We start from the raw sequence: 20,975 nt of genomic DNA, 5'->3' as shown, positions 1-20,975 counted from the left end.
TGTAGCTCAGTAGCAAAGCGACCGAACTAGTAAGGGAAGGTCATAGGTTCAGACTCGTGCTGGGAGAACTCGGATTTTCTTTTTTCGGCGAATTCGTTGATCATTTATCGATTTCAATATTATTTTTAAAAGAAATTCACCGCGGAATAGTGGTGAAGAAAAGTCAAAATAACAAGTCGACATGATAACAGTTTGCAAAGCACAGAAAACAGTGAAGAAGGCTATTCAGAGACTTTGATAATCACTTCGGTTCTCTTATTACTATCTACAAAGAACAGCCTCTTACCTTGCCTTATTGGCGTTTAAATCTTTATCCAAGATAACTCTGGATTAACGTTATTTAAAGTAGTTAAGTGAGCTTTTTTATCGATGCGTGCACTGAAGAGTGAACGTTTAAATGCGAAAAGGTACAATATATAGTTTAACTGTCGCAATAACACCTGGCGTTGACCAAAACCAATCATACAAAACTTTGCTTCTTTCTTCTTTTCCTTATTATTCATCTGTGCAATGTTTAATTACTAGAACAATACGTCAACCAAAACAACTAAACATTAAGAACTTAAAAAAATTAATCAAATTTCAGTCTACAGTATTTCAATAATTTCATTAAAAAAACACACAGCAGTTTGTTTAACAGTGAAAACAAAACTTGAAGATCAAACAATCTCAGACATCTAAGGAACAAAATCAATCTCAGCCTGGACAGGTGTCCTGACTATTTTCAACTTTTGTGCACCTGCCCAAAGCCGAATGAGAGCAGTCGATAACATGTTTCATTTAGTTTTGGAAAAAAATAAAATTAAAAAATCCACAGGAATTAAAGCACTGCTCAGTTTCAATATATTTTAGGATTTGCCCCTCAGACTCAAGTATAGTAGAACCGCAGTGCGTGTCCAATATCATCATCTATATTCTCTTTACTGTTGTCCATTTTTTCTTACCAATCTAGTTGGGAGAATTTGTTCAACATCAACGTATTCTATCTTAAGTGATATACAAAATTCAACAACTTGTGATATCATAAGAAGACATTACATGCTGGTGACCACCTCTTGGAGAGTCTCTCCCCCCCCCCCCCCCCCCCTTACCCCACCCAGAGCTCTTTCGCACTTGCGCATTCAAGCCAAAGGCTCTACGTCGAGAATGACCACCGCCAAGCGCGCTGCGCATGACCATCACAGATTGTACCGCTTATGGTCATAACGGTAGCAGGCTCACGACAGCCTGACCTGACAACAGTGACACAAGAATATTGAAACCCATTTGTTTAAAATGAAAATAAAAAGGGAACTACCAGAAAAAAGTAGAACACCAACTCGCATTTTAAATATAGCGTCTGAATGCAATGGGCACTTCACAGAGCTAGGTAGAATAGCCAGTACCTTAGCGTACACCCATATCACCCGGGTGCAAAACCGCACCCACTTACACTATCCATGGGGTAGGTGTGTTAGCTGGGACTATAGCACAGTCTCGGCAATGCGTTTGGATATGTGGTTCTCAAACAACTGAACAAAATTAAATTTACGGACATTCGGATCGTTAACCCATTTCGACAGGCTTGCGCAATACCTTAAGGCGTTGCCAATGAAACACTGCACTCCAAGGTACAAGATCTTCGCCAATGAGAGTACCCCACTTCCCCGACACAACGGAAATAAAACCACACAGAGTTGCCAGGATTTGAAAGTTGACTGTATTCGATAATTGAATATTCTTAATGGATTTGCACTTTTAAACAATTTCTACAGTTAATTGCAATATTGACGGAACTTCTATTAAATTTTTGATATAAAATATGTGATTAAGAAAATATATTCAAAAGAAATATAGCCTGCCGGTGTACCGTCTGGCTATAATCTGCAAATATTGATTACCCAGACTAACTACATAATAAGGTAATGTAGTATACTTTATCGACAATTTTAAAAGCTTTGAAAACTAAGTAAATCTCACAAAGGCCACAGCGATATAGCAGATATATTTTGGTTGCTCCACCTGATATTGAAAACATAAATAATTTGAAACAAAAATCAAAACAAATACAAGCCAAAGCGAGTTCTTTTGAATAGCTTTGGGGTCCAACAGATTTTGCATTCAAGGTTGGGACATAAAATTTTTGAAAATCAGGAAATCGAGATATCTAAGGGGCAACTATTACGGGGATTTCGTTGTATTTTGGTCAAAGCTGCACAAATGTTTCACTGACAAATATTTTCCTAACATGAAATTGCTGTTAGAGTACCGGAAACAAAATATTAGGGGATTTCTCCTCGGTAGAACAAAATATAATCAGTTTTTAGCGACTTCTCTAAAATACACAGAAGGAGGAATTGGACAATTTTTCATGTTGCATCCATTTCCATCCTATCCATCCACAGTCAAACATAATTAATACCAGTTTCTGTGCACTAAGTAGGAGAATTGTAAACAAAACTGAACCATTATTCTAATGATTCCATCGATTCAAATATGTTTTATAACTATTCAAAGTGGAACAAAAATAATTGACACTGTCTCTTCAAGATAGGTTGCATTATCCCACAGAAATAACAAAATGTAAAATGAGACGTGGCTATTAGACAGAAAACATCTGAGGATCATTACACACTTTATAGTGTTTGGTCATGTTGTGAGCTTTAGATAAAACCTAATATGTAAATGCGGCCAATAAAAGATCTGTGAAGCAACATTCAAACAATAACTTGTTTTTCGAATGCAATAGACTTAACCAATCAAATAGTTCATAACACTCTTCGGAAATTGTCGGTTCTTGTCCTCGGTTACTTGTCGAGCTTTCGGGATTCTCGACTCGTTGACTCGGAAGTGTTCGCTTCTTGTCCTGTAGCGCTCGGTTAACTGTCGAGCTTTCTCGGACAATCGGCTACTCCTCCCAGGGACTGACGTCGGTATCAATCGCTAAACAGTTGTAAGCAGCGTAACGAATCTTCTCCTCTGCTACTTTGGCACTGCAGGTAATTAAAAGAAAGGAACTGAAGGAATTGGCATGACATGAAATGGTTTCAACCCAGGAGTATTTAGGTTTTTTTTCTAGCATGGAAAAAAGGTTACACCATTCTAAACCTGAGAAAACTGAATTAAAGTTTCACTATTTTTACCCACCCCTCCCAACTATCATGTAAAGCAGGCCTTTATGTAACACACCTTGAATATTCCGGTAGAAACAGCGTGCTGGAACATGTGGCTGCTTCAGGCAACGAATCCGTTTTGATTGAACTGCAACAGAAGTGACAACTGTAAGCAAAAGGCAATCTGTTCGCGCTATTTTTTTTGCTACAATCCAACACAAATGAAACTAATTAGGACCTGAGAATCTACCCACCCACCCCTCCCCCCTAGTCTATTATGAGCGACCTTAAGATTCTAGTGCGAGTACGAGTTTTTCCAATAGACAAAGAGTGCGCGTGCGTGAACCAGTGTCATTTTGGCGGGAAAACGAGATAGCCCGTAAGCCGTCGTCATTTTACAACGAGGTTTTGTGAGAAAGATGTCCTCGAAACATAGGTGATCTCGCCGGTCTTTTTGGAATCACCGAAGGGCTTAGTTATCATCATTCATTGATTACTAATCAACTGCGTCAAGTTCGTCGCTCGCAACGAGTTAAATGAAGCTTCCTGCCTCTTCGTAGCACCTCGTAAATAACTTGAAGTCATATCTCGTATTAGTAGTCGTACTCGTGTCTCTATTACCATCAGATTCAGAACCGTGCTACAGTAAAGAATCGACTTGCTCTCACCCATGTCTGGGTTTCAGTTTTCAGATTTTCTTATATATTTTCTCTCACCTTCTTCCTGGGCAGATATACAGTGGAGCCGGAAGTCTCCTTCGTCCCGTTACAAAACGCAAAAAACGGCTACGATCATCTGAACAAGACAACATAAAATAGAATGAGGTCAATAAAAACCTCCCCTGATGGTAAGGAAGGTCAACGCAACGTTTGAACTCAATAGAGAGATTAAGAATTACGTTTAAGGAAACGGCAAACTTGAGATTCGCGTGTATATTTTCTTGAAATAATTAGCACATAGACAAGAATAATGTAAAACAATTCTGGTCTCTCATGCTAACGGTAAACTACTCAATTTTACTGGGAATCTGAAAACAGCTAGCAGGAAATGAAGGATAAACATGGTCACGTGGTCATTTCTATCGTTTGCCGGTTGCCGTAAACGCGATTTAAATCTGAAATCTCTCTCTAATACCTGATTATTTCCAAGATTGGTGCATTCCAAAAGTGTTACGTTGGGATTGTTAAGGTACATACGGCTTTGTGTATGCCTGGTTCAATGTAAGTTTCTCCTGGTTTACGACGCTTCTTTTGCTAACCCAAACCCACTTTGAAATTAAATAAAAGCATAAATTCTAACATCTTACCATTTGTAAAATTTTCCAAAGTTTTCCACAAAAACTTGACGCGCTTGTCATTCTCTGAAATATCCTCATATTGCACTATAAAGACAACAACAACAACAACAACTACAAGAGATTTCTTGCAATTTTCTGTTTGTAAAAGAAGATGCGCCAGGATTGAAACCTTATGCTGAAAACAACTGAGCGGTTACACTTTCCTGTGAAATGTCTCTCATGCTATGCAAGGTCCATATTGTCACAATTTAAATAAGCACAAGTAAGTAGAACTCTCCTTTAATGTAAATCACATTAAATGTGATTTCACCTTAACTCACATTAAATGCTAATGTAAATCACGCCTTACAATGCAGTTCTAGCTGCATTGGTCAGCGGTTTTGAGACTACGCTGTGGATAAAATCCTGAAGTGTCATCATTCAAACAAAACCCATCGAGTTGTACTTTCCTATATACAGCTGAGTCGACAAAGGTTGTCCAAAAAAGGCGGAAAAGCGTACGCGACAATGCCGAAAGGTAGTCCGGGAAATACGCAATAAATTTTAATAAAAGCTCAGAATCCATATTGCCCGCCATCTCAAGTCTTCGCTGTACGCGATACGGTCGAGGCATTATGGATTCTGAGCTTTTATTGAAATTTATTGGGTATTCCCCAGACTACCTTTCGGCATTGTCGCGTACGCTTTTCCGCTTTTAATGGACAACCTTTGTCGAAACAGCTGTATACTTTCCCGCTGTTTATTATGCTCTACAGTGCGATCCTAAAGTGCCACTGGTCGCGCAAATAAAATCTGCTGATAAACTCACTGCATTTCTTCAATGCCTCAACTGAGAGTTCAGGATCTCCACACACTCTTCTCTCCAGTTCCTGCCAGGTAAGAAGGTCGAGCACGGCCTGGGAAAGAACTTTCAGTAAACCTCGCTTTATTGCCTCGATCTGTCGATTGAAAGGATTGACAGTGAACATGTCAATGAACAGCTCGGGGGAGGAGTGGGGGCAGGGTCTCTCGCTCTCCTCTCCACCCAAAAGAGTATGGTCTTCGAGAAGTTTAGAAGTAACCTACGGTTGCCGCGCAAAATTTGCATTTTGAAAGCGCACAAGAAATAATTGTTTCTACCCAAGTAACGGACTGGGGAGGATGAAATAATGAGGAGCGCAGGGATCGGGTGGAGATATTTTCCCGAAAATCTCTCCAGATTCGCGGAGGAATTTCCTGTCAAACAGGCCGTCGATCTTGGACACCTAAGGGTTGCAATCCTCCCCTGCGCGTAAATCTATTTATCGATATTTCATTTTTAAGGGAACGTGTTTAATGTGCAGAATTGGCTTAAAGACTACGAATAGTAATTCTTGACCTTTTTGAAACCTCTGTTGCCAATATCTGTAGTATAAAGACATTTGAGCTTATAGTTGTTGTATCAAAATTAAGAATAGCATTTACCAAAGGCCATTTCATTCTGGGTTAATAACACGTTTTGCCTACAACGAGTGACATCTTCGTAAACGAACGAAATATCATGCATGTATAGAGGGGTTGTCTTAGTTTTAGTGCGGGTTGACCACTCGCGCACTTGCTTAAAAGGAGAAAATTGTCCCTCTTCATAACCCGAGAAGGGGTGGACGTCCTCAATGAGAGCCTGGAAACGTTCGAATCATTTGGACAGCATAGCCACCAATACACCGTCGACAATTTGACAAGGACATGACAAGGGCCACGAATAAAACGCTACTTTCTCCACGATGTCTTCGGGCGACTTGCCAGCCTTAATATCAATGTGATCATCCTGTTACTAAAATGTGTGTTTTCCACATGGCATGTTTAAGACAAAATGGCTGAAAAAAAAGAGAGAGAAAAAAAAAAACAGCCGACAGCGGTACCTCCGGACCTGCCAGAGTGTTGTACCATGACGATGCACCACGAGATTTCGGCCCGCGGTTCGCTTATGCCAGCCGGAGATGGTCTGGCGATGCTTTACGATACCTTGTCCCCGACAAGACAGTGAGGGAGAGAAAAGTCGGCCCCTGGACCATATGAGACAGATCCCTTTCGTTGGCACCTCAGTTCCACCTTACTGACTTAAACTGAGATTCAGCCACATATATATATGAACATGTAATCATTTTGTCTTCCATGTGGTACGTTTTGAGGTTTGAGCATGCACACGGGCTAAAACGATTGTAGGCGCAAAAATTTAGATTTTTTGTTGTTGTTGTGTATGTAGGCGTAACATATTTCTATAGTTCATTAGCGTTCTTGTTCTTCGTTCTTGTCCTTTGTTCTCTGTTTCTCGTTCATTAGTTTTTCTTTGTTTTCTTAGGTTGTTTTCGCACTCGCTAGTTTTATTTTGCAAAATGCTATTAATATAAGTTACCTGTAAGCTTTGTTTATGCTGCCCATATTGCGTTAGTCGTTGAAAGTTCAAGGTCAAGTTTAGTGTAGTCAAGCTCCAAGTTCTTAGCGCTTTTCACTTAGTCTTGTCGTCACGTTCGTCTTGTAAGTATTCGTCGTTTTCTATTCGCTTTGTCATTTTGATTGGTAATTTATTTATCTCTGTTATTTTATGTTATTTTCAGTTACCTTACTTGCATACCTTCGTGAATAAATGTTTGGAGTATGAGTTAATGCGTTTGTGACGACAACGATATAACGACAGAAGGATGACTCGTGATCAAACGACCTGTAGTCTTGGAGGTACCGCTAATGGACTCCTTTTACCTTATTTCATTCTTACAATTTTTATCGTAGGGTAATGACTTTCAAGCCTGAAATAACCTGAGTATCGCCTTCTCCCCTTAGGAAGGCCTGATACTCAGGTTAAGCCTAAGACAGAGTACAAGGAATCTTATAATTTGGTCTAAAATAGGGAAAAGAGTCTGCTCTGAAGTTTCTTTTGATACCTGCATTTTGCCTTCTGACATCCGACAGCTTCGCACCAGTTTGATGTACTCAATTCTGTCTTCATAATCAACAAATTTATCAGCTCCACCAGGAACAAGGTTCACTAAAGTGTTATCACTTAAAACCTGCAAAATAAATAAATGCAGGCGTTTGTGACTGTGATTGGAAGCTGTATAAAACATACTGAATTGGTTCCTCGAGACAAAACTCATACTTCAACTCGATGACAGCGTTTTTGATCTACAATCCGCTGGTAAATTTTCTGTAGTCAAGAAATTTTGATTAAAAAAAAGAAAGATCAAAGAGTGAATAAATAACGTCCCCTAAGATGTCCCCTAAATGCCCTTACTCCAGTTTTCATTTAAGCTTAAATTCTGGTTGTCAACATCATTGTATTCATAGCTTATTCATTCTTGCTCTTGGATCTTACTTGTCTGCGCTAACAATTGTGTTGAATGTGTCAAATATGCAGTCCTTACCGTTGTGTAGGTCAGTACTCCACCAAATTTCATATTGAATGAATCTTTATCCATTGATTCTAGTGACTCAAGTAACTTGACCTAATGGTATGTAAAGGAGCAAAGAATAATCATCAGAAAGACAATCAATTTTATTGGGAGTTTAATGTGCCATGACACGGAAAACTAAACTCCAAAACATGGCACTACGGCAAAACTCCCTAAATACGAGTTACATGACAATTCTTACCAAATCTTCTCTGTAGAATTAACAGTACACAGTATACACTTGTGTTTGTCAAAACGAGTTTGCAAACTTAGGTACCTAAGTTAAAGTTTTTGACAGTGCACAGTATACACTTGTGTTTGACAAAAAGTCTACAAGCTCCCGCCAGACTTACATATTTAAAATATACGTCTTTTCTTTTCTTTCAAATGCCGCCTAGTAGTATTTAAATTGCCGGTGAGGGGAAATCTCTATTCCTCATAAGCTTCGCTTCTCGGAGATTTCCCCGCCACAGTTACTCTTTCCAAGTTGCATGTTCACTTTTAATTTAATATTAATTAGCTATTTATTATCTTTTCTATTCTATTTGTAATTTATTCTGTGTGGCAAGATAATAAAAATATAAACTGAAGGTACGCTATTTAAAGTTTTTAATAGTACACTGTCACAGTACACACTTGTGTTTGTCAAAAAGTTTACAAACTGAAGGTGCGTTAGTTAAAGTTTTTAACAGTACACAGTATACACTTGTGTTTGTCAAAAAGAGTTTACGAACTGAAGGTGCGTTAGTTAAAGTTTTTAACAGTTCACAGTACACACTTGTGTTTGTCAAAAAGAGTTTACGAACTGAAGGTGCGTTAGTTAAAGTTTTTAACAGTTCACAGTACACACTTGTGTTTGTCAAAAAGAGTTTACAAACTGAAGGTGCGTTAGTTAAAGTTTTTAACAGTTCACAGTACACACTTGTGTTTGTCAAAAAGAGTTTACAAACTGAAGGTGCGTTAGTTAAAGTTTTTAACAGTTCACAGTATACACTTGTGTTTGTCAAAAAGAGTTTACGAACTGAAGGTGCGTTAGTTAAAGTTTTTAACAGTTCACAGTACACACTTGTGTTTGTCAAAAAGAGTTTACGAACTGAAGGTGCGTTAGTTAAAGTTTGTATGTTGCAGCATTATTTATCTCTAGAAAACATGATCGGGACCATTCTTAGGATAGCGTGATCTTGCATGACAAATGACCACATGTCTAACTCATACACACCTGTGCTAAATCAACAGTCATGAAATCACGTGACCACGTCACTTTCTCGCCTACAAGCTGCCGCCAGACAAAGGATGGAAGAGAGAGAACCTTGGAGGAAACAATCAAAAACAAGCTCAAGCTTTCTCACTCAGACTCCCTCTACAAATCTGAGCAACTCTAATTCAAGCCTGTTTAGTGATCCCTCGAGTAGACGTTTGGCCATCACTTTTTTGGACAGTTTCCGTTTCAGTTTCAAACATTATTTTTCGCCATTATTCCGGCTTGCAAGATAAATATATATTAAAATATAAAAGATAAATAAATAACAAAAGAGAGAGAAACATATGGCGAGAATGCCTATAGAGAAACCATTGGCGCTTATACGAGCTACAGGCTCCTCAAAAAAATTACAACTTTGAAATCAGGAACATGCGCACTTCATCAGAAATCACACCTTACTTACTCTGGCGTCTTCTTTACACAATATCTGCTCATGAAAACTATCACCACACAACTTTTTTGAAAGGCCACATGCTTTGATGGACAAAGTGGCACAGGGTAAGCATTCTTTACCAGTGACCCTATTATTCTATGAAAGTAAGCTGCCCAATTTGACTAGCTTCTTTTTTAGTTACATGTATTTTGATCGAAAATAGAGCTTTAATTCGGAAGGGCTAACCTTGATGGCTTACAAAACAGTACAGATGTCCGAAAGTAAATTAATAAAAACACAAGTGGAAGTGTACGGTATGTTGTGCTCTTTTGGGGTTTGAGGATGAATGTCCTCTGAAAATAAAAGAAAGAAACATTAGGCTCCTTCATACCAAGTGTTCTTTGCTGCTTCTGAGGCAGGCTCCCATTAACATGCCGATCCACTCATACTTGCTAAACTGCTTACATGAAGGGTTTGGCACGTAAGCATCTCTGTTCACATTTGATGAGTCATGTAGCTGAAAAAGCGTGATAAGGTCCATGTGGTCAGTTTAAAAAAGGACTCAAGGGCAAATTTCCAAACTGGAGTGGTGATTAATGGCTTTAACAACTTTAAGAACAATACCAATGAAAAGCAGTTCATTGCCCTGGCAAAGTTGTTCTCACGTTTGAGTCTGTGGATGAAATCCTAAAGTGTGACCATTCAAATGAAAGCTACTGAGCAGTACTTTCCTGTGGTGCTGTTTATTATGCTGTGCAAGGTAGTTCTAACTTTTGGGTCTGTGGATGAAATCCTAAAATGTGACCATTCAAATGAAAGCTACTGAGCAATACTTTCCTGTGGTGCTGTTTATTATTCTGTACAATGTGGTTCTAACTTTTGGGTCTGTGGATGAAATCCTAAAGTGTGACCATTCAAATGAAAGCTACTGAGCAATACTTTCCTGTGGTGCTGTTTATTATTCTGTACAATGTGGTTCTAACTTTTGGGTCTGTGGATGAAATCCTAAAGTGTCACCATTCAAATGAAAGCTTCTAGCAGTACTTTCCTGTGGTACTGTTTATTATGCTGTACAAGATGATTCATATTGATATTCTTAAGTTGGATTATTCAAATCAAAGCTGTCGAGTCCGTTTTTATTTGTACACTCCAACTCACGTTCTAAACATAATTCTGTTGGCAGTGAAGGAGTTATTGTCTGTAGCAGTAGTACACATATGCTACAAACCTGATTGGGGCTGCGCACAAAGAAGGAAAGAGGTAAAGGTGTATCGGTTGAACTTGGACAAAGTTCTTCAGCTATGTCAGCCAATGAATCCCTGAAACCACCACCTGAAAATGAACAGGAACACATGTAAGAACCAATGAAAAGTTCACCTGTTTTTACGTACACTGTATATCCTACTTGTACTAACCTTGATCAATAATTCCTTCAGACAGAAATTTACATTCCCACCACTGGTCATATCTTGCTGACCACCTACAATAAAGATTCAAATGTTAGAGAGGGTTAGTTTCTAGAGAGACTGTGGTGCTGCGTCGGTGGGGAGTAGAAAAGAATGTTTGGTTTATCAACAGAGTTGATAACTAAAGGTAAATTGGCCACCAAATCTCTTTACGGTTGCCAATTTATCTTAAGTTATCAACGCTGTTGATAAACCAAACATTTGTTCAAATGTTATGTTACTATCACATCTTGTAACTTTAGTAGGATAAGCAAACAGAATTCATTCAATTCAGTCTCAGGCCCTCAGAAACCTGAACTTTAATGAAGAGTCACCACAAACGGGCTGTCCCTGACAGCAATTTCGTTTTTATTAATTATTAATTAATTCTGTTTATTTCTTTTATTGTACACATTTCACCTTTTACTGACCACACTCAATTTTAATGATTTTTCAATTACTTATTACACGGCCCCATAAGCTATTTTAGCTTTAAAACCCACCATGTTTTAAATAAAAGTTGTTGTTGTTGTTGATGAATCGTGTAGTGGTAGTTCATTAATTCATGAACCAGAATTCATGTATTTTCCTTTTAAAATCTTCCTACCTATAATCCAGCTTAACTCCACATTTTTCTTGTTTTAAACCTTCATACAACTATAAAAAAGAGTTCAAAAGTAGCATCAGTACATAATATCACTGACTTTAAATAAATAGAGCAATTTCAAATTTTAGATTAATCCTTTGACAACAGCCTCTCAGACAAATGCTGCACTCAGTGCCTTCTGTAACCGAAAAGCATAAACTAGAGTTCAAGCAACAGAAATTCCTGACCTGATTAAATATTGATCGTTTTGCATCTGGATCTTGTGATGGATCTGCTCTGTGTTCAGCTGCTGTACGTCGGTTGATAAACAGTTTGGGCATGTGTGCTGGAGAACTGAAATAACATTGGGTAAATTGTGTTCAAATCACTGACAAGAGTTGAAGCCATGATCTTCTGCATAAAATTAATGTATTAGTTGGAGTACATTTTATCCACTGGATATGCGATTTATCCATTGGATAGAGTTATCTGCACTTTAAACAACCAAGGCCAGATAGCTAGTTAGCTACAGGTGTGCTGAAAATGCATTATTTTAATAATGTGGTCCCTGTCTTACCTAGATTGTGATTCCCTGATGACCTTATCAATCAACATTGTTCTGTGTTTTGATAAAGGAAGAAGCTGACGAATGGCCTAAAGTAGCGATGAAGAAAACAAAGACATTCAGGTTTACATTCAGCTGTTCCATGACATTTAACATGATTCTACCTTACCGTTTTCCGTTTCTCAACCAAAAAAAAAAAAAAACTGGTGAAGACTAATTTTCCTCCCACTCAAATCTTAATGAAACTCCTGGTTTTCAATGTGAACTGGTGGTCGACAAAATTCAATGTCCATGAAGTTACTTCAGTGAGAGCTTAGAGTCTACTTTCTCTAACACTTGACGCATTCAACCAAACCAGAAAATAAAAATTTTTTTTCTGCTTATTTTTCACCACCTACTCTGTGACTGATTTAAATCCTTTCGTTAGAAAAGAATACAGAAGCTGATACTTTACCTCCAGATCTTTGAATGACCCAGCAGAGTAATTCCAAGAAGGCAAAAGGTAATGTAGCACACTGTCCAGGAGCTCAGTGAATCTAAAACACATACAAAAATGACTATTACTACAGACACAGTACATATTGGAATTTTGAAACAATTATAATGTACACTCTGCAATGGCTGTTTGTACAAAGCAATGCTCTCTGCTCACCTAAGCAAAGCTTGTGCTCGTCTGTATAACAAAGCTGGATCTACAGCGTCCAGTTTTGGAAACCTGTAATGATGAAATTAGTGAACAGCAAAATTTAATCCTGCTGGGAAACAAAGCTTAAAAGTGGATAGCAAAATAATATTGTCCAATTCCTTTATATCATTTTCATAGAATATTCCTAAAAATACCCATACCCCCTCCCCAAGGTATGCTTTTTAATTTGATTTCACCCACCCCACTCCTCTGGTAATTTCCAATGACCTTTCATAATAATTATTTGACATTATGTTGCAGTTACCTGATGAGTTCTGATGATGTAAACAGATCTTTATTAAGTCCTGGCTCTCTTTCTTTCTCTGTTATTACCTTCAGACAATGAATGCGAGTGTCTATGCCTTCATCTAACAAGAAAAATTTCACTGAATATAACTACTGCATCCAGTCTGGTTCCTTACAGCTGTCCAACCATAATTATCATGAGAACAGAATCAACATTTTGCAATGCATGGATATAGAGCACATTAATAAAACTGAGACACCATTACCAACAACCAAAATATTTACATGTACTTTTAATAAATTTACAACAAGTGCTACACAAATGTACCTCAGGCACATTAGACCAGTATATGTAAACCACTTCATGACTGATGTTCATGACACAGGCAAGCTATGTAGTATTTAATTAAGTATTTAAATACTAATAATATTGTAACATCAACAACGGCAACAACAATTTACCTTTGCATTCTTTGATTCTGATTTGAATAATGCCAAAGTGTTGTGTCAAACCCTTCACTACGCACACGTCTCCTGTCACATTCCTATACCACCATAAAAAGAAACAACACTATTATAGCTACCTCTAAACAAGCGTCAATAAACCAAAGCTTGTCAGTTGGTAACCACACATGTACAAACAAACCGGCTTATATTATTAAATAAAAGATTACGTGTGGACTTACGCGTCAATAAAAACTTCTCCAATTTCTTTGAGGTTAGACTGTGTATCACCTCCCATGACGACAACATGATGAGGCATATAGTTGTCATCTTTGGCATCCACGCCAATAAAAAGTTGCCTGAAAACAAGACAGAATGAAATGTGTAAGTTAAAATGTAGTTTTCCATGATAAACTTTTCATATCAGAGTTCTCATTAAGCCCTGGCATCCTCCCAAAAAACTGGCCACTCATTTTTTCATTTCATTTAGAAATGATATAATCATGAAAGATGAAATGTCTTACCTATATGTATTTGCTATATAAAGAAATTCTCCCAACTTGTAGCATAAGAACCAGACAGAGAACAGCAGAGAGAATTTACCTAATGACAGTGCCTGGTCTCATGAACAATTTAATCCAGTGTCTTCCTTGGCTGCCGTCAGTTTCCCAGTAGGTATCAGGATCACCATCAGTAAGTGCATCTTTAGACTCTTCTTCCTTGAAATTCAACAAAAAAACAAACCATTTAATGCCACAGAAAATAAACTATATTGTCACACATGCACAGCTGTATGACCCATATGGCCCCACACACACTCTCGTTGCAAAGCTATTGCAAAAATTCCCCCATATGAGGGGCAAATGCATAAGGGCAAGTGGGGCCAGATAAAGTTGTACAGCCCTGCAAGAGACACAGACAGCGACACTCAATACAATAATAAATTTATTTGAAACAGTTGTTGCACTTAACTGATCTGAAACTACAAACTGATAGTAGACAGCATGAAAGTGATTTTCTAAATTCATATCATGTTGTTATTATTCTACCTTCTGAACCAACTATAAACAGTTTCATATTTAACAATATATTAGATTATGAGCTTGAAATTTCTATCGTGTGATGAGGGCGAAGCCCAAATCAACTATCACCCGATAGAAATTTTCAGCAAGTAATCTAATTTTTTTAGTGTAAATCTATTGGTCGTTCAAAACTTAACAACGAGACAGGTTCACATTTTTATTGAATTATGATATAAATAAGTCATGCCAGGCACTACTCACTTTACTCACTATCTATAACAGAATAGATAGTGAGTAGCGTAGCCAATAAGAGAGCAGTCGTGATAGAACACTAGTAGATTTATACTAATGGTCATTAGATAACAATTCTTTTTAGTGAGTAGGTTAGGTTGGGCCAGACAAGAAAATATTTGGCTCTCAGTCATAATGCACAGACCTCACTTAGCTTGGTCCATGTGCCTTGATCTCAAACCAAATTAATGTTTTCCCCTCCAGCCCTCTCACTCAATCAATAAGTACATTGACTGATGACATTTGCACCAACTTCTTAACTACATGTATATATACACTGCACAGGCAATACAAGACAGCGACTTACAGATGAGACTTGCACGGACTCCACATATCTGCTGATGTTTCCAAGTAACGCTTCATGATTATTCACATGATCAGCCATAAATTTGGCAAGTTCTTCATCAGCCTCTAAACTCCATTTTGGAGGAGGACAGCTCAACTGACGTACCACTTCTTTGTCTTCATATCTCTCTATAGATGGAGGTTCAGATATTCTGAGAGCATAGCACATCTCTACTGCTTCTTGCCAGCTGCAGATTTCAGAGAGAAATACAACATTGTTTAATACGTTATTTCAAGGCTGCAGGCTACCATTTTCCACACACAACTTCAATTCTATCTTGTTAGGAAAAGTCATATTTGTTCAACTTACTCACATTCCGACATCAATGTCAGTGCAATACGGGTAAATTTAAGGTATTTTTAGATTTCTTTGTACTCTATTCCCACCTTCTTCCAACCTTGTCCTTGAGTACCCCTCTGATTCAAGTTCCCTTACCTTTTAATAGCTTTTTGTTTTTCCTTCGGCAATGACTTCACATCTGTAGGTTTAAGGAAGGGTGTGCCTACACCACTTTTGGCGTCATAAGGTACTGTAAGAACCCAGCCTTCTTTAACTGGTTTGCCAGAACAATACTTCTGTAGGGTTTTCTATAAACATTTATAAATATATATTATGTTAAAGAGTGACATACATTGCAGAGATCATGTTTCTGCACAAATTGTGCCAAGTATATACAAATAAAATTATGTTAAAATAAATAAACATAATACAGTGTATTAACCCTTTAACCCCTAATATCAAAGAAAAAATTCTCCTATCTTGTCCTCATAGTTTTCTTATAAAAGTACTGAGAAGAAGTTATTAAAAAATCAACAAAATTCACCTGGGGTGATCATATCCTTAATTCTCGTGACTCAGGAGTTGAATAAGCATTGATATTAGAAGGAGAAATTCAATGCTGATCACTGTTAGGGTTTAAAGGGTTAAGCAGTCACCCTCTATTAAGCGGTCAGTTGCCAAAGTTCCAAAAATTACTTCACTTAATTACCCTAATTCTGACATCGATCACAAGGTCACTTCTGTTAAGCAGTCACGGTCTGTTTCTATTGTCTTGACCTGTTTTAAATGGTCACTATGTAAAAGGAAACTACCGGTACTCAAATATGGGAATGAATAACCTACCTAACCAGGTAACTGAATTTCTAACGAGCTTCAATACTGACTGTAGGATCTTGAAATCAATGTTTCAAAGATAAGTCCATTCTTATACTATGTTCAGACTCCTCTGTCAAACTATTTTATCATTGCATTTTCTTAACCAAGTAAGTTATTTTGTGAACGTTTCTGTGCATAAACTGTACAGTCATGTACATTAAGTTACCACATGTGAAATGAAGTTTTTATTGTGTTTGGCGTGTATTCCGTGCAACCTGTATTAAGCAGTCACTTAGTAATTCCCCGAAGGTGACCATTTAATATGGGTTTGACTGTATATTCAATAAGTGTATATATGTCAACTCTCCCATAATATCTAGGGGTCTATCAGATATGGAACGAATCTCCCACCAAATCTCCTGGATAAAGTGACTTTTAATCTTTTCTCTAAGGGGAGGGGGGGGGGGAGAGTGGGCTGATGAATGGGGGTGAGGGGAAGAGGGAGCTAGCTGAAATGAAAAAATCTCCACCTTCCAGATCTCTGGAGGTTGGTATCTCTGAGTGAACTCAACACACTTTACACTTTGAAGAAGGTTGACAGTGCAGGTTATATGTCCAGGAGCTAGGTTTTACAACCTATGGTCATCATAGATCTACATCTACACTTATACATGCCAAAGGTTGCCCATCGCGCCACGGTGTTAAAATTATTTTTTGCTTTACTCGCTAACCAAGAAAAATTTGTCTCCCCTTCCACCCATCTCGAGGAGCTGTGGGTAAGCATGTTTTATTTTCCAGTGCCAATTACAGTGTAACAAACTCAACTGGGACCATACAAAAATGATCAGCCAATCACAGATCACATTTACAACAAAGGAGTCTTGCTTTGGTAGTTTGTAAACCAATCAAAAACGAGAACATTTCTTTAAATTTCAAAGTGTTGGTTTTTTCGGTGGCCCTAGTTGAGTTCATTGCGCTGTAAAAGTTTTTATACAGTGAAAAATCTGCATCCGGTGGTAGCCTAGGAGAAGGTCAATTGAGCAAAAATTGTCTGTTATGCAGGAATAAGTGGCAATTCAATATTATAATAATTAAACCCTTTGAAAATGTTGTAAAACAACAGCATATAAGTCTCTTATCGATGATTCCAGCTCAAAACGTCTTTCGAAGTTGCATTACTCCATTTGTTTATGTTTATATAAAATTAAGGATGGTGCCTACTTTTGTTACTTTGCATACGTTCTGCGCATGAGGTAGTTGATAGTTGAGATACTCGGGTTTCCTATGGGTGGTGCCTTCTAATAAAGGGATATTTTTGCATGGTTTAAAACAATGTGGAGAAAGCAGAACTTAGCAAGTGCTTTTGGTATCCAAAAAGAAAACTTGGGGTAACCATGCATTTTTCAGAGGTAGTGAAGCTTCAATTTGGGAAAAACACCATACATTGCTTTGTATTTTACTGCTTTTTGAACAATAATTTTATTGTTAATCATCACTAAAAAATGCGTGGTTACCCCCAATTTTCTTTTTGGATTTCAATAGCCCTTACTAAGTTGTAAGTCACGCAAAAATACTTCAGAATTTTTAGGCACCGTCCTTAAGCTTAAAAATTATGAGCGAAACATCTAATTAACCTTAATAGGCTTCAAGATTAATTGTGCGTTTAAATACCTGACCAAGTCTAATCCAAGAACCGTCATTGTTGAAAAATTCTTCTCCTGAAGCAAAAACCTGGAGATTGGTGGCAGCTGGTAGTTCTCCCACGCACTGAGCTTCTTTGTGTGGCTTTTTCCTTATACTTAACGCAGAAGGATTCTTGCATTCTTCTCGAGAATATTCTACTTCCGTCGGAACAAAACATAGCGGTAAAGGCAAACACTTTCCTTGTTCTATGCGCTTTATGCTGTCTAGAAGACACCTTATCCTAGCAAGACGTCTTCTCGCTGGTTCATTCTTCATTCTTTGGAAAAATTAAGATAGATCAGATCGAAGGTACGTCAACTCGCTGCCATTTTGTTTTGTATAAACCAAGATGGCGCGACCGGGCTGGGTAACCGAGTCAATAATAAAATCGATGGTAGACTGAACCGAAACGGCACCGAAACCGAAGGACCCAGACCGCGCTCCGCACGCCGATTCTTCGCTCAGTGGGTCTTACAGGCCCCTGTATGAATCTGAAATCGTTATAATTTTATGGAACACTTTTGGAACACATTGGGAAAATTTCTAATAGAAGCGACCACTTAGCGATAAGAAATGGTTTCATAAAGATATAAAGTGATCTTCTACCGCTTGCAAACATTCCGTGTTTTCCCGGAAAAAGAGGATTTGAAACTAATCCGTAAACTGTCACTTTATGACTGTACAAAGTTAGGGAGGGGACTATGTTATCAACAACTCTGTACGGTTCTTGATCAGTTAGATAATTGCAAAGCATTTCCTCTCTGAATAAGGTTAGAATTATTCCGGAAGAAAAGACGTGACCTGAACATATCTTTTCCGGTGAGTGAAACAAAAGCTGGAATAGGCGTGTGCTGTCGCATAGCTAGGGAGCTGTAGACTGAAACTAAATTGCGGGAAAAATACCAAACAGACCAGAAATAAGATTCTTGCGAAGAAATGCTAGGAACTTGCAGTGCTACACGTATTTTTTTCTCGTATTTTCTCCAGTGAAAACTCCAAAAAAAGGGTAGAAACACTTTCATTCTTTCAGTTCCTGGCGAAGTTCAGTTGGACACTTTGAATGGACACCAGAGTTAAGTCTTTTAACGCAGTATACAGGTTTCGCGCACCATTTTGTTTGCGTTTATCGGCCAAAAAATGCGAGACAGTGACATGGTTAAAATTCATAAAAAAAAAAAAATACCACAGGTACCATAGCACTGAAAATGTTTTAATGTTTAATGTAAGGTTAGCTTTTAATCAGAAACCAAGATTACAATTACGTTTTCGTCAGCCACAGCGCCATATTAGCGATTTACAGCGTGCAGAACTTCTACAAAACTAACTATGCATCGATCCCGTTGCTATTTAGCCTCATCTTAATCAAGCTTATTAACTGTCTACTCAAGTTTCTTTTCTGATCTTTTTAGGGGCCGAACGTAAGCACATTCCCACGGAAATTAACCGGTAAAACTGGAAATTTTATTTTATGATTTATTTCTAGTTAATTGAACATCATGGAAATTTCATCCGGGACAATTCCTTTGCAGTTAGTTTCCATCCGGGTTTCCAACCCATGGGTAGTTGGGTGGGCATGCTGGTGCGCATGTGCGCATCACACGATCAGGAACAGGATAATAACAGGTTTTGCACTGGTATGTGGGACAACCGGGAGGCGGTGGAGAGTCACATTTCCATGGCTCGAAGTCTTCAATTTCGTCTAAGGGTGTAGGAGACTTGATCCACTCAATGCCTTGGGAAATAGTCACAACCCACACATCACTCATGGACTGGCTCAATTTCCTGAGGAAGGCTTTGGTTCCTGTTGTTATTAACAAAAAAAAAAACATTAAGTTGAATGGCTCATGATAAGCGCGAAAAATTTGAATCGGTCCTAAGCTCAGGGAAACATGGCTAGTGGTAAATGCAGAAAAATACGTAACCGCGCGGGGCTTGAAACGGGAAATCTTGCTGCTGATATCAACTGATGGGGAAACACAATGTAACCGGGGAGCGGTACTCAGCGATATGTATGAGCTATATTTTGGTCTGAAAGTTCAGAAAACGAGTAAGGATTCTAGAAAGTCTGAAAACATGGCTATAAATTTTAAAGGCCTGAAATAGGGTCAAGGTTTGGGTTTGGTAATTCCTCACCGAATTCAAGGAGTATCCCCTGCTTCCAGAGGCAATATAAGTGATACCAAGAGCTTGGGAAACTCTCGCCTTACTTACCTTCAAAATACGTTTCATTTTTAAGCCATTCCGGCCCTAACAGCATAAAGAAAGGAGCCCTGTTGGTTGTGTAATGCCGCTGGAAATTGGAATCGAACAATTCGATGACTTCGTCTACCGAGCTTGGTGGCGTACAGTCCTTAACAAAATTGCAGGGTAGTCCTTTTTTGTCATAATAATCCACCAATGGCACTTCCCATAATCCAGGAAAAGGATCTAAACAGAAAAATGGACGTCAACGAAGAAAGGAAAATAAATAAAATCAAGATTTTAAACAGAAGCTAAACGGTTTTGTTACTTGAGGACACCTATGTTGACACTCCTACCCTGATTTCCAAACTATTAAAATGTTCATAATCTGTAGCTACTTCTTTTCTGAAAGCTGCTAGCGTGCATAATATACATATATATGTATCAGTATTTATTTTATAAAATATTATTGCTTTCGATCTCTTATATTGTACTGCTTAATTTCTATTTGTGTGTTTATGTCTCTTCAATATATTGACTGATTGAATATTTTTCTCTTTCATTAAATTTCCTGCCTCGATTAGCTTTCGCTACTTGCGGTACAGTGTAATTAGCTAAAAATTGATAAACTTATAATAAAAATCGATTGAAAATTGATTGACCATTAAACGAAGGAAATATTCTAGGAGTTTTTATTCTGTTATCTCTGAATTTAAACCTTACGTTGAGTAATAATGATTATAGTTATGACATGCATGAGAACTTAAGTTCAGGAACCTCAATAAAATCACTGCTATTTGCTTATTGGTGTTTTTCAGACGGGTTACCTTTACTTGCTCTTTTCAAATCCCCTCCTCCCCTCGCGTTCCGCTCCTCTCCCCTCTCTTCCTTCCCTTGCGCTTCACTTGCACCCTTCTTAGTCTTAGTATTCTCACCTTTTAATCCACCCACCCCTC

The 20,975-nt window shown here is 38.1% G+C and overlaps 2 protein-coding genes across 4 annotated transcripts in view; both read right to left on the bottom strand.

Annotated features, from left to right (window-relative positions):
- Positions 1 to 1,676: 1,676 nt before the first annotated feature.
- LOC146468463 (E3 ubiquitin-protein ligase HECTD3-like) lies at positions 1,677 to 18,258 on the bottom strand. 3 transcript variants are annotated; one of them, XM_085124259.1, is made up of 23 exons: positions 17,827 to 18,247; positions 15,496 to 15,647; positions 15,022 to 15,247; positions 14,005 to 14,120; positions 13,644 to 13,760; positions 13,420 to 13,502; positions 12,977 to 13,079; positions 12,679 to 12,741; positions 12,481 to 12,562; positions 12,039 to 12,115; positions 11,710 to 11,815; positions 11,483 to 11,532; positions 10,846 to 10,910; positions 10,659 to 10,762; positions 9,822 to 9,947; positions 9,016 to 9,105; positions 7,770 to 7,850; positions 7,290 to 7,415; positions 5,198 to 5,327; positions 4,399 to 4,473; positions 3,809 to 3,887; positions 3,169 to 3,240; positions 1,677 to 2,972 (listed from the first exon to the last, which is right to left on the bottom strand). In XM_085124259.1, the coding sequence occupies exons 1-23, from the start codon at positions 18,112 to 18,114 to the stop codon at positions 2,888 to 2,890; spliced, it is 2,496 nt and encodes an 831-aa protein (XP_084980385.1). In that variant the 5' UTR covers positions 18,115 to 18,247; the 3' UTR covers positions 1,677 to 2,887. The 3 variants fall into 3 exon arrangements, with proteins under 3 accessions (XP_084980385.1, XP_084980386.1, XP_084980387.1); XM_085124260.1 differs by lacking the exons at positions 1,677 to 2,972; positions 3,169 to 3,240; positions 3,809 to 3,887; positions 4,399 to 4,473 and adding an exon at positions 4,706 to 4,838 and having other exon boundaries at positions 5,108 to 5,327; positions 17,827 to 18,258; XM_085124261.1 differs by lacking the exons at positions 1,677 to 2,972; positions 3,169 to 3,240; positions 3,809 to 3,887; positions 4,399 to 4,473 and adding an exon at positions 4,733 to 4,848 and having other exon boundaries at positions 5,118 to 5,327; positions 17,827 to 18,258.
- A 769-nt stretch (positions 18,259 to 19,027) lies between these two features.
- The window catches only part of LOC146468462 (chitin deacetylase 7-like), a 2,883-nt gene continuing 935 nt past the window's right edge, over positions 19,028 to 20,975 (bottom strand). Inside the window, exons 2-3 of the mRNA XM_085124561.1 lie at positions 20,050 to 20,265; positions 19,028 to 19,639 (exon numbers count right to left, since the gene is read on the bottom strand). Coding sequence (XP_084980687.1) covers positions 19,368 to 19,639; positions 20,050 to 20,265 — 488 coding nt within the window. The 3' untranslated portion in view covers positions 19,028 to 19,367. The remainder of the gene's footprint in view (positions 19,640 to 20,049; positions 20,266 to 20,975) is intronic.

This window comes from Pavona decussata, unplaced genomic scaffold (genome assembly GCF_977016875.1).
Source record: "Pavona decussata unplaced genomic scaffold, jaPavDecu1.1 SCAFFOLD_130, whole genome shotgun sequence".
Classification (NCBI taxonomy): domain Eukaryota; kingdom Metazoa; phylum Cnidaria; class Anthozoa; order Scleractinia; family Agariciidae; genus Pavona; species Pavona decussata.
The sequence above is the reverse complement of the archived record's forward strand: the minus strand, read 5'-3'. Positions and strand labels throughout refer to the sequence as shown.